Source organism: Poeciliopsis prolifica, unplaced genomic scaffold, assembly GCF_027474105.1.
Source record: "Poeciliopsis prolifica strain line A6 unplaced genomic scaffold, Auburn_PproV2 SCAFFOLD016, whole genome shotgun sequence".
NCBI lineage: Eukaryota > Metazoa > Chordata > Actinopteri > Cyprinodontiformes > Poeciliidae > Poeciliopsis > Poeciliopsis prolifica.
In genome coordinates this window covers 2,526,057-2,540,000 of record NW_026562391.1, presented here as the reverse complement: position 1 = coordinate 2,540,000, position 13,944 = coordinate 2,526,057, and the positions used below count along the sequence as shown (strand labels likewise).

General features: G+C 36.4%; 1 protein-coding gene across 5 annotated transcripts in view; it reads right to left on the bottom strand.

The window, feature by feature from the left end:
• LOC129366813 (phospholipid-transporting ATPase ABCA1-like) overlaps nucleotides 1–8,902 on the bottom strand; it is a 36,334-nt gene extending 27,432 nt beyond the window's left edge. For 4 of the 5 annotated variants that reach the window (XM_055040857.1, XM_055040859.1, XM_055040861.1 and 1 more), the window contains exons 1-5: nucleotides 8,720–8,902; nucleotides 5,207–5,315; nucleotides 3,778–3,871; nucleotides 2,861–3,002; nucleotides 2,565–2,683 (exon numbers count right to left, since the gene is read on the bottom strand). In XM_055040857.1, coding sequence (XP_054896832.1) covers nucleotides 2,565–2,683; nucleotides 2,861–3,002; nucleotides 3,778–3,871; nucleotides 5,207–5,272 — 421 coding nt within the window. In that variant the 5' untranslated portion in view covers nucleotides 5,273–5,315; nucleotides 8,720–8,902. Of the gene's footprint in view, nucleotides 1–2,564; nucleotides 2,684–2,860; nucleotides 3,003–3,777; nucleotides 3,872–5,206; nucleotides 5,316–5,761; nucleotides 6,130–8,719 lie in introns of those variants that run through there. The other variant, XM_055040858.1, reaches the window with a different exon arrangement.
• Nucleotides 8,903–13,944: the final 5,042 nt, after the last annotated feature.

The window sequence follows — 13,944 nt, the reverse complement described above, 5'->3', positions numbered from 1 at the left end:
TTTTGTCCTGAGTTGTGTGGGTCCTTTGAAATTTCTGATTTAAGATTAAGCATCGTCAATATTTTGGTATCAGATTTCTTCTCCAAATATAGCTGCTCATGTGTCCCTATGTGCCTCTGCCAGCTCTGTGTAAGTATTAATGACTTAAACCCTCAGTGGTTAACGGTCAGGGAGCTTTAATGAAGCCTAATCAGTGTCCCACTGGAAAGCTGCAACTCCCAGTGAACTACACGATTCCTCAGGAGATCAAGTCAGCATAATTCTGATGAAATTAAAAAGTTTTGTTTTTTTACTTTTACTGTGTTTCCATACAGTGCACTCTACATCTACTGGCGACTCTGTAAAAATGTGTAAAATTAATAAAAATAAAAAGAAATACAAAAAAAAACCCACTGAAGACAGTGCTGTTAGCTGTGGACACAATGCTCAGTGACTAAATAAACCAGAGTCTTTTAAGTCTTGCCTCAGATTTGGCTATTTTAAAATTGCTCAGTTTTTGCTCCGATGGTAAAGGTGAACAAATCTTGGTAAGTAGCTTCTTTCTTTCAGCTAATAACATTAACACATAACAGTCTTAATTATATTGCATGTTCTCTTTTCTTTCCCATTTTGAATAACAGAATGTTGTCACTATACCCTGGTAAAAATATAAAAACGTATATAAAATAACATATATTTCATAAGAATCACTAGGGGAGTCATTGGGAATTTTTTTGCAAACTAGTGTTTTCAGTTTAATGGCTTTATTTTACATATAAATTGGCTGAGATTATGCTTCTGCAATGAAAGATTAATTTATCTCTTTAAGGGCTGCTAGTAAGTGTGAAATGTGCAGTATATGTCGACAAGAGATGTGTTTTTATTTTGTTTCTTTTTTGCATCTTCAGAGTGGCCCAATGCTGTTATCAGCACCAGAAGTGAGTGAGATTATGCAGAAAACACTTTGATCTATTTCTGAGAAAACTTCCCATTTCAGCTGCTTAGAGTCGTCTCTGCATAAGTGCATTCTCCCTCGCGGATTCAAGACAAACGCAGAAAGAAATATGGTTTAACTTTAGAAATTATTTGTGATCGAGTGCACAGAAGCTTTCTGAGCCAATAAAAATATTTTAGGTGCATCCTGGTCAATTTGTTTCACATCTCACAACGAAACACATTTCAAATGTGGGAGATAATACATAACTAGGATCTGACAATGTTTGAAACAGGAAACTAACAAATGTCGGAAAGACTTTTTAGCAATATATGACTAAAAAGTATTATTTTGGTCTTCTGCTTTGAAAAGATATCTTGCTTGATTAAACTTGGAAAAGCTTCTGAGAAGTGATTCTACAATTAGCTTTACCTCCGGGCTAACTAAACGCAGCCAACACAACAACAAAAAAAGTTTAGTTGCATAATTTCTAAAGGAAGACCTAATCTTCTCAATATAAAATTAAATTGGGGTCTTATGAGATATAATGTTAATGTCTTCTCATTTATATAGAAGAAGTATACTGATGGGCATAAGAATGTGGTATAAATATAGTTTTAAGCAACAATTAGCTATTCCATCCTTGTTGTTTAATAGTCTTACACTTTAAATTTTCTTTTCTTCTTTTATTATGTCATGTTATTTCTACAAGACCATTTTACATATTGTTCTTGTCATGAATTGGAGTTGTAGAAGGTGAGGATAGTGGAGCTCGGTAATTGGGAGAAATTAGGATTTTAATGCCAAACATGAAGGAGAACAGAAATCCAGGCAACACAGGTGAGTGATCAGGCAAGGAAACACAGAGGCTGGTTGCACTGGGAATACAGAACCTGAGACACACGAACGACAGGTGACACAAGTGGAGTTAAATACACAGATGATAATCTGTGGAAACAAGGGACAGCTGGACACCAAGGGGTAGACAGGACAACACAAAGACTCAATTAACAGCAAAATACACACAAAAACCCAAATCCTCACAGTTCTTTTTTTCTTCTTTTCCTTGATGTTAATTAAATTAATAAAAAAAAAAACCTAAAACTATTTAAATCATAGACAAAAAAAAGATTGAATGTGTTTAATTTTACTTTCATCATAAATCCTAATCACTCCAGTAAAAACCTGAATGGCTTAGAAGAAAGCGATAACTAAACTGGGACAGGAAGCAGGGACGTAGTAGTGAAAACAAACTACCCAATCTATGCTTTGATTACATTTTGCCTGCCAGGGTGGAGTCTAAATTTAATATATTTCCTGTTCTGTCCCACCGACAGCACGAACGAGCAGACTGTCCTTCCCTACCAGCCCACCAATGTTGATGGAGTGTGGCGGTGATTATTTGCAACACTTGCTGCTAAACTGCAAACTTGGTCTATCTTTTATATGACTATTAATTGCAATTAATTTGCACCTTCAGTGAATACTAGATTAGACACATAACCTTGGGCACCAATAAATGTGAGTTAGTACACAGGTGCTGCAGCTGATGAACGGTGAAAAAACGATAAAAACTCCCCAGTGGGACTGAAAGTAGGACACTTTTCAAATAGATGGCGCAACGAGCGGATAATTAAAGGCGTGTCCTTACGAGCAGGGTTCTTCTGAAGCTTTTTGAGGGCTGCCAGCATTCCCTTGTAGCCTTCATAGCTCTTATCGTTCTGGGTGTACAGAAGGATCTTCTTGGCATCGTTAAACAGACGGGAAATTCTGGTGATGACAGCAAAAGGAAAAACACAATTACACAACGTTTTTACAAGTTTCAAAAAGACACAAAGATGTCTTCTAAATAGTAAAAACAAACAAATTCTACAGTTCTGATCAAATGTTAATAGTGCCAATACAAAACAGTATAGATAAAAAAAAATTCTTAGCCACTTTACTTACATGGAGTCATTAAAATTTCCAACTATGCCTGGAGTCTCTCCAGGGGTCGGATTACGAAAGCAGGGATTGTTGGCATTACAGATAATGCCTTGTACCCAGGGCAGGGTACCTGCTGAGGGCATGGCCTTGTTAGGAAAGTGACCTGGGAAAAAAAGCCAACATTTTTCATGATAAGTTAAATTCCAGAACAGGTAATACATAAGCAAACTAAATAGTAATGAGATACATGGTATTCCTCGCAAATAACCTCAATGTTTGGTTTCTTTGATTTCTTAGTCAGTTGTTTCAAATGTACAAGTAAAAAGCTATTCATAAAATAGTAGAAAGGGAGTCAAAGCGGTTCGACACTTCTTCGCTTTGCTGGCTCGGTTTAATTTTGCATGTTGGAGCCTTTTTGAGATGCTGTGTCTTACACATTTTAATACTTTTAGATGCTTTCTTTCGCTGAACTGTTACGTGGCAGAAGGTTGAGAAAGCAGCTGCACTTTTCCTGCAGCTGATGGTTTAGTCATAAATTCACATAGTACAAACAAATATTGACAAAGCAGATAGCTTCTTGTGCGTCAATAACAAGGACCTCAGATGACTACCGTGTTGATCTTTTCGAGAATCAAATGTTTTGCCTAAAAATAGCATAATGGAACAATTCAATGATACAGCACCTTCTTTATCATTTCAAAATAACATTCTTCAATGTGTTTTGTTAGTGCACTATTGGTCGTGAATAAAGTTTAATCTAATTCACTGAAGGTCACTTGCGGTGTGCTACAAGGTTCTGCAGTAGGTCCTTAAATCTTCAAAGACTTAAAATATGACTTTTGTGTTCATAGCAAAATATTACATTTCCCTGAAAAGGTTTACAGCTTCTGAATAAAGGTTCCAAGTAATGTTTCCATATAAACTTTCTTTTTACTTACATTCATGTTGTTCATAGGGAGGATAATACATCCGGACTGATATCAAGATGAAGAAGATAAACAAGGGCCAAATGATTTCAATCAGCAGCTGGATCTAAGGGTCAAAGAATGATGGGAAGGTGTTAAACATTCCTAGACACAAATCACTTACAACTGATGAGTTAATCAGCTCCTGACTGATTCTTTTCATTTGTTCTTCAGTCGTTGCAGATTCCTTTGCCTCCTTTCCAGCATTTGATTCAAGAAAAGCTACATTTTGAGAACATTTGACTGTTTTACTTTACAAACACTGAATCTCACCATGAGTCTGTATAAAGTAAATTGGTTATTAAGCTGCTACAGAGCGAGACAGAGACAGGGAGATCTGTATGGGATTTTCCACCGCACCATATGGCCTTTGAGCTTCAGCTGCCCACTTAAAGCAGCGGGTCAGACATGCAGTGTGACGGATGAAGAACAGAGCCGCTGTCTCAACAATATGCACTGTATCCCTTTTGTCAGAGGAGACTGTTCAGGAAATCACGCGGCCACAGCTGCCACTTCGAGGAGCTGAGAAGTGACCTAAATGTATGCAGACTAACTCACCCCACTCTGTATAAAGCAGCACTTATGTTAACTTGTCAGACTGAATTTAATTTGCATAACTTTGAGCATGTGGGCATCAACCGGCACATGATAGTAGCCAGAGAAACAGATATAACTGAGGATTGTGTCATCCTCTCTGACTCAGTCAGTCTCCACACTGTAACACTTCTCAATCCAAACGTCTCAGAGGACAATAACATCACTGCCTCTCTACCCACTTATGGGAACAATATGTGTGAGTAAGCACACATGAAAAAGTTTTGATTTACAGTCAACCAGCTGGAAACGTGAATGAAACACACACAAAGCAGTGTTGGGAAATCATTCAACATTTTGTATAGTAATTGAAAAACAATTATATTAGTAGAGACTTATCGACTTTCATTTTCCCATGTATATATGGGAATTTCTTAAAGTCTGATTTGCCCAATCCAGGTTTTACAACTTGTTTATTAAAGATTTATTTAAAATGTAAAATAGAAACATCCAGCATGTCCCAAACTTCCAATTAGATTTGTAAGAAACTTTAAAAATTTATCAGTTTAAAAACTGTCAACTGAGAGTTTTTAGTTTAATGTGTTTAAATGAATATATTTTAATATTTCACATCAATTCAGCTGTCCAGATAAATCAGAGCAAAATTGGGATGCACATTTATTGCCCCTGTTGCATCTCTAAATATTAGCTCGGTTACATATTTAGATATACTTAGAAATGTGTGCTAAAAAAATTTTACAATTTCACAGGAACAGTAGCATTTAGACAGTTAGCAGCTGTAATAATCAGTTATAACTTACAGCTGAGTTTATGATTCTTTCAAATCAGTGATTAAGAGACTACTTACGGTTTGTCTTCGTCTGTAGGTGAAGTTCTTCCATAGCAGTAGACCCAGCTGAGTGGAGACTGCCATGTTGCCGTCTTCCTAACCTCAACGAGCCAACTCCTGCTCCTCACTGAGAAAACGGCAAAAAACACACACACACACACACAAAGCACAGGGTCAAACACAACAAGCATAAAGCACAGAGGCGACTCAAAAACAAATATCAAAACCATTCATTCACATTGTTCTTGTCGTGGAGAAATAGTTATGCGGCCATAACAGATGCATGTCAATTTCGCTGTGTTCTTGTGAAATAAAACAGTGGTCAATTAAAGAGGACGCTCTCACGCAGAAAAATGGATTTGAAAACAGAACAGAAAGTTATTACATCAATAGAAGACAACCAAAGTCACACAGGAAAAAAACAGCAAGGAAGGAAAAAAAACAGCAAGAGGAAGGCTGAAATTGGATGATAAAAATTTCTTGGAAGAGTAAATAATCCTAAAATTAATCCATTAGAGGCAAACTACAGTAAAATGCCAGAACATTCACCTCTTGAAACAAAACACCTCTGACCTGAAACACAGAGCTGCCAAAATACCAGCAAGGCTCAGCAAAATTCAGCCAACCGACTGGAAGACGGCTGCCGACTCCTGCAAATTCAGCTCCACTTAATGTAAACTCTTCTGTCCAAAGTTCAAGCCCTTCATCTGGGAGGATGAGTGGGTGGGGAGAGGATGGGGCAGCGGGTACGGGGGCGAGGATTGAGCCCATGAAAAGTTTTCAGTAGATTCTGTTATCTTTACTGGGTCCAGCCAGATAACGCCTCAGAATCAAACACAATGTTACATTTGATGTGAATTCAAAATTTAGGAATGACTTCAGCTCATTACTTTCTCCTTGTTTATTCTGTAAAGAATGAATAATTAAACAGCTTTATTTTTTCCCCTTTTTGCTTTGTTATATTTTTCTTATTTACAAAGTGAAATGTGGTCTTATTTCTTCGAAAACTATTTATATAACTATACTATTTATATATTCATCAATCTGGAAACATAAACTCTTCTAATCAAAACTCTTTGGCACCGACATTATGTTGACCTTTCACCTGGACCTGAAAAATTATGCGTTTAACTGATCAAATCGGTGTAAAATTAAAAAGCAAACCCAAATGCTCTCACTGTACAAACTCAGACTGTATTTCATTCAGTTTTTCCAAATTTTGGGGAGTTAGGTGGTGAAACCTGACGTTTCATTGGTGGAAAAATCAAGGCCGTCCTGTTTTTCATGCATAATGTCCTTTATACAGATTAAAGCTGATTGGCTGCAGTGGACAGTGGGCCCACAGCACGGCAAAGTCAAGGACCATGATGTTCAAACATAACCTGTCATACTGATGAGTTCATCTGCTATAAAATCTAACGTTATATGACTTTGAAACAGTCTTAAAGCAAATAACTTTGACCAAATAACTTTGGGTCAAAGTTGTTTGGCCAAATCAAATAACTTTTTTTTTAAAACCACTTATCTGGGTTGGATGAATACTCACTAAGGGAAAGAAAATATGCAAGGATTGCTTTTAGCACTAAATCATTCGCAATTTATTACTTTGGATACAAATATGTTGAAGAGAAACAGATGTGAAAATTCCCCCAGCCAACAAAAAAGACTAATAGATCAACAATGTCCAACTATATTTGTCCTAAAATCAATTACAAAACAAAATCCACTGAAAAATCCACTTAACATGTCATGATGAAAAACTAACATGAACTTTGGGATCCATGAACAAACACAGCGATCCAGCCACATGATCTGTTGCTCGGGTACATTTGTTTCACCCATCAGTGAGTCACTGGATTTGGTGACAATAACTACTAAGAAAGAACGTTAAACAAAATTAATTACAGCAAAACTGCTCCATAACTCTGTAAATTAGTAATCTGGCCATATTTTAGGCTACTGCGTCATGTGACACGAATAACAAAACAAGCCATATCCGACACCGTCGTCTTTTTTTTTTTTCAACTTAACGTCGTGTCTTGATAAAATGCGGAATTTGGTCGTTTTCCCTCACTGCATGAGCCGATCCGTTTTAAACGAAAAGCCCTGAGAACAAAAGATGGATGTATTGCCATCATTCTACTAATTCCCACTGTAGCATAAGACTCATTTTTATTGTTTTCGACCCCATTGCGCATCTGAAAGAGACAAACACTGGTTCAAAACCTACGCGTCGTATGCAGAGAAAAAAATAGAGGGGGCTCTTTAGCTCAGGAACTGGTGCAGAGCGAGAGCGCCTCTAGTGGTATAAAAAAACATGGCAAAAATCACATTTATACTTGTTTACCATCGTTCATCGCTCACGTGTTACATCACATTAAAGCAGAATGTTTCCCACCCCCCCTTTCTTCATCGCCATTGTCTTTTTAGCTTCCATAAAACGTCTCAAAATGATAACTGATCATCAAACTTATTTCTTTTTCTTGTATAAAAAAAAGAGGGAAAAAAACGATGATGTATGTAAAACGACTTTTTGGGCTCCAAAGTAGCACATATGAAAACACAATGTTTCAACGACGCTTTATGCATGCATGTTAAACAAAATACCGTGGAAGATTAAACAAAACACAAAAAACACACACAGAGACATTCTCTGCATGACTTTTTTCATCGAGTGGAAATGACTTAGATGTAAGACAAATTAAAGCAGACATGAGCCAAACGCCTTTTGACGAAATGTTTTCGGTAGGTGTATTTAATAGGATAAGAGATTATAAACAATAATCGTCTTCCAGGCTGACTTTTGTGCTTCATCTCATTGTTCTGTTGAACTGGGGTTACTGTCGGTCATCCAGTTTAGCGTCGCTGACGCTTCGTCAAGTCAGACGAAATAAAGCGGCAAAAAAACGAATTAACCTACAAAATAAAGCCAAACCAGACATAAACTATGTCCTATGAGTGATTTACTCCCAACTGTCTCTTATTAGACCATGATGTTCTAAATATGTCATTAGACAAAGCAGCAATAACCATCGTTTTTCAAGTTATCCTCTTTTATGAGGTTGTCATTAAGCGTTAAATTAAGACCTTGCCACAGAAACGCTTTTATTTTTGTAATCCCTCACCGGATGCTCTTTGCTTATACTTTCTAACAGACTCCAGTCTAGAGTCGAGTCCGACTCAGACGCTGCCGAAATAGAAAATTAGAGGCTACAAGAAAAAGAAAAACGTGACATTTATCATTATACTAGCAAAACGTCCCAATTTTACGTAAACTGCACCCTTGGTTTAAGCTACAGACCTACAGATGAAGAAAAGTTGCCTATAATTGCATTAGTTCAATTCAAGTACAATATCTTCCTTACAACATAAAAAACAGTTTTTTTCTTTCTTAGTTCCAGATTTACACCATTAGCCAAACAACATGCTAACAACAAGACCAAAAGCGATGAAATATGTGGTTCGGCATTTTCGTCGTAACAAAGAAATTCCAAATCTTTGCGTAAAACTCGCAGAAGTGAAGTCACCAACCTTAATCTTAATGTGTTTACTCGCTCTCCTGCCTCTCATCAATTGAAAGTCCTTTTCTCGAGCAGAAGTGAAAAACGAGGTTAACAACTGCGTCCCTCTGACGCCGCGGTCCTCCTTGTTCTTTGTCAGTGTCTAGGAAAACTGTTTTTTCTCCCCAGGCAGGCTTTTATAGCGCAGCTCGATGCGGAGCGCAGCAAAGGTAACTAACGGTCACAGTTTGATGCTGCTCCCTTATAAGGCAAGCACGTGCAGCAGCAAAACATCTCTTAAAGGGCCAGCCTCAGTTTTTATTTTTTATTTTTTACAGCGCTGGTTTTCAATTAAAGGAGAGCATATGTTCAATTAAGTGATGTAAATAACGCAACTAAATTTTTTTTATATGTATTTGTTTATTAAATGAAGAATGTCAGTGCTTAGTTTGCAACTGGTTAACAATATATGAACTGATTATGTAGTGAAATGGTTTGCTTTGTTATTATTGTATATATTAAAACTTTGAACCCATAACTCGCTTTTGTCAATATTACCACAGGTTTCACAATATTTGCAATTGAATGTGTAAAGTTCACACTCTTTTCCTCCTTTTTTTGTTCCCAAAACTAATAATATAACCGAACATCTCGTTGTTTTATCTGTATGTGGGTGAAAGCTATTGCACAAAGAGTCACAAACAGGACACAGTCCTGACAATTTTTTTTTTGCTAACTTCTTGCTTTTCATCAGTCATACTTCCAGTCATCATCCATCATCATATAACGTGTAAAAAGATATACATCCTTTGAAAGATGTTGTTTTCAGCTAAATAGGAGAAACTGGAAGAGATGACTTAAAGATACTAGAGCACTATCTTTTATATTTAACACCTTAAAATGTTTTGAAATGTACATTATACTTGACAGTTTTAGTGAAGACTGACGACCTGTCCTGAATCTACCCCGCCTCTCAACCAATGTCCAATGACCCCTTCGTGACCCTGCAAAGATAAGCCGGCTTAAATGATGGATGGATTTGTTTTTGATAAAGATATTCTTAAAAATTATCTCCAGTAGTTTTTTCCATCATAAAGTAAAAACCCTCAACTTCTTTCTGTGCTGTGTTTGTATTTCTTTGTTAGGGGGTGGATTATTTATTTATTTATTTATTACCAGTTTATTACAGTTTTGAATGTTCAATCATGCTTTAGCTAAAATGTGATTATCTATTAACTGAACATATTCAAATTGAAGTTACTCTTTTACATCATAGTGGATAATTAAACATGGTGTCCTAATTTCTTTTTTGCATGACTATTGTGCAGAATACTCTGCACAACAGGTTCCAGTCATGGGAAGTAAAATCTTGATGAATAGAGGTCTGAATTCTAAGTTGTTAACTGCAATTTCTACTTTTTGGTGGATTTATGTGTGTAAAATTTTTTAAAATGCTACCGTTTACATCTTATACAATGAAAGATTACAAAAAGAAATTATTTCTGTCCTGATATACACAACTACAAGAGTGTTTAATCGCATATTCTACTGTCATTTACAGCCTGACATGTCATCGTTCAGCAAAAAAATTAATTAGTGCAACAGCTGCGATCAATTCGTCAAGTCATCAGAGCCTGACTGGATGAAAACCTTTAATTCTGTTTCATCTACTGCATTTTTAAACTGAAAACGACTCATCCATCTTGTTTTGAACTCTGCTGTCTCTAACATGCACTCTGTTCTCTACTGTTCTGTTGCTTAATCACTAAATCTGTCCCAAATCGTGCAGAGATAACAGGTTAAACAATGACAAATACTTACAATACTGTTTAACCGAACCTCTCAACTGTCCGACAAATACTCTGTACAGAAGCGGCTGTCAACACTTAATGTCCTCAGATATCAGTGTTTGGATCCTTAACAGCGTGTGCTTTCGTCTGAATGGCTCATAGGCACTTAGACCAAATTAGGATGAGTTAAGGTTGTGTGGGGGAGGATAAGGTCCCCTACGCGACCTTAAGATGTCAGTAAAAAAACTGCAAGGAACATTTCAGATTATACAGTGCCTTGCAAAAAATAGCCACACCCCCAGAAGCAGGGCTGTGCAGAGACCTTTGGAGAGGCAGGGACTCAAGGTCAAAAAAGGGCAATTTGAACGAGATCTCAAAACACTGTTCAACAACATAGCAACAACCCATTAATCAAGTATCTAATTGGATCCGACTATCTCATTGCCATCATGTGGGGACAAAGCAAAGCAAATGCAGGATATTTTCTCTAACAGGTGTATTGTTGCTGTTTCTGCTGCTGACAGTCCTGAAGGGCCGAGTTGATCTGAGACTATAGCTGTTAAATAGACCAGAGGGCAGAAGGTCAAAGGTTATGAAATAAGCAAATTTGCTGCCATTTTACTAATTAGACCCTAATAATATCTATTTAACCTCTAGAACAACTGATTTATAGATTAAAAAAAAGCACAAAGGGGTTAACTCCATATATTTTTTTGATGTTAGCATCTCTGAGATCCAGAATTATGAGACTGGGATATCAAGGCAAAGAAAACTCAGTAGCTGCTGGTAGGGGCCTCCAGACACATTTTACATTAAATGGTCAAACGGTAATTTCTTTCAAACAATGTAATGAAGCAATGTTATATTAAAACAACAATAACTGCTACTCTCAGACACATGGAGCATTACTTTAGATCACCTACTTCAACAGTTTTTCTTTACCCAAATAAAATGTGGAATTGACAGCTGAAACAAGATAAAACTGGAATGCAGCATGGTTCATTTAGAAATGTTCTTTTCTCCAGTGTGGATGGGGTAGAGTAAGTTCTCCCAGCAGGAGGCTTGAATAAAGCACAATCCCCAATCAGACAGATTAGGTTTTTTATTAATCCATCAAAGACCCCCAAATCTGCCTGCATCAATAAAGAATGACGATAATCAACCGACATGAACACACTCTAAAGTTTGTCCTTTTGTTTCCTTCAGTCGACCCAAAGAACAACGCACAATCGATTGCCTTCTAAGATTTTAAACATTTTATTAAACGCTAAAAGGCAAGAACTGATTATTTATCAAAAGTTATGTGAAAGAATTATTTGTACATCACCTACAAAATCCTCTTGTATGTACAATTAACAAAGTGATTACATAATACCCAACAAAGAATTGATTACATAATACCCAACAAAGAATAGAATAGAATAGAATAGAATAGAGTTGGGGGAATTTCCTTGCAAGAGCAGCAAAATGACAAAACAAGTAAATTTACACAATAACAGAAAATGAAACTTATAAAAACAGAACAAAGACTGAAAGGAAAATACTATGTTCTTAAAAGAGCAAAATTTTAATGTAAATACAGTGAGGTTATTAACTAATCCAAAGGATTGTGCAGCTGAGTTGGTTAATTTAAAAATGTACAAATTGTGCATGTGGTATCTTTAATGTTTTCATTATGTGGAGACATTAATGAAAACATTAATGCCATAAACACATTAATGCACATAAAAAATGGTTTTATGAAGCAAACAGAATGTGTCTAAGCACAAAAAACCCACAAAACACAACAGTCTGGACTTGAGTTTGATAAGTACACACATTAAATCATTGTAAGTTGGATGGCTTCTTTCTGTGCGTGACATTTGCTAATAATAGTAGTTATCCGTGTCACGCACACTGACTGCAGTGTAGATACAACAAACGTGAAACATATCTTATTAAAAACACACACACGCACAGCAAAATACAGAAGGTCATTTACTTTGTGGCTAAAATCCAAAGAAGATCTTGCTGTGGTGGAATTAAAATCCAGGAAACCAGAAATTTGCACACACTGATTAAAAAAGACACGCATGCATTCTTCACTGTGTGAAGTTAAATCAGACCAAATTTCTTTTGTTTTAGACTGGAAGTACTGACTGATGACTGTGTACAACGTTCCCCAGTTGACCTTTTGTATCGTCTCTGCAGACTATGCCTGTGTCTGCTGAATCAGGTTAATCCAGTTCAGTTCAATTGAACATCAGTATAAACTGAAGAAAACTGACTTTGAACCAGAAGCCTACATATGCGACAGATTTATATGTTTTTCCTTAGAATTATTCAGGTTAAAAGCTGCACTTTACATGGTAAAGGTAATTTATTTACATTACAGAAATCAAGTTTTTTTTTCTATATCCACAGTATTTACACATTTCCATTTTGTTTGTTATATTTTATGAGATGAGCTAACTATTTTTCTTATCAAACAATGTTTGCCGAGTCATGAACAAAATTTCTTGTCTTATCTAAGCTGTTTATTTGAAACAGCTATTTTTATATTAATCTGAAAATAAAAAGAAAAGAAAATCATGACAGCATTTCTGCTCTGGTGATATTTCCTGTCTATTTTTGTTGCCATGTGGACATCTAAAGCCTGACTGTGGTACGGGTGTGATTTGAGTAACAGAGTAATCATCGCGTAATATTGATTGCAATATTAGAGATAAAGCTGCCAAAAGAAGTGTCATTGCACAATATCTACATGTTTTTCTAACTAAGTTTTTATCTGCCACTGTACTGATACATAGAGGCATTCTGGATAGACAAGAAGTGTTTATTTATTGGTAAATGTCCTGTTCGAGGGTAATCTCGAGTTCCCACTCTCTGACACAGACCACAGAAAGAAACACGCTAAAAGTCACAAAACAACTTCATATTCTTGTCCATATTGAAGATTGTAGCTCAGCTGAAGTCAGGCCTTTGCTAAAATACACTTCAAGACAAATTTGCGATACGCATAATTGTTGATCGTGTGAAGAAAAAAAAAAGAAACATTCAGTCTATTAAAGTGGTTCAACAGATCAAGACATTATTGTTCTACGAAGCAAGTTGCCAGAAGCCATTATCTCAGCAGGCTGGAGAACAATAGTGAGTTATGGCTGATGGAGCGTGAGAAAGTCTATACGCTCAGAGATAATGGGATCAGGAGATTAATGCCTTCCAGGATGTTAAAACACTTTTCGATTTTCATGGAACTCTAAATGCAAAGAAATAACACCATTTAGATTAATGCATGCTTACTATGTGAGTACAGACCACTCCAAATAGATCTCTGGTATGAATGTTTTTATATATATAGATACTTTGTGTATCTCTTTGTTACCTTATGATGCCTGGTGACCTGAATTCTTCTGTTTGGGGTTGATAGAAAGCTTTACTCTGATTTTAGGGGCAAACTTTGGGTATTTCTAAAGTTTGATGGTAG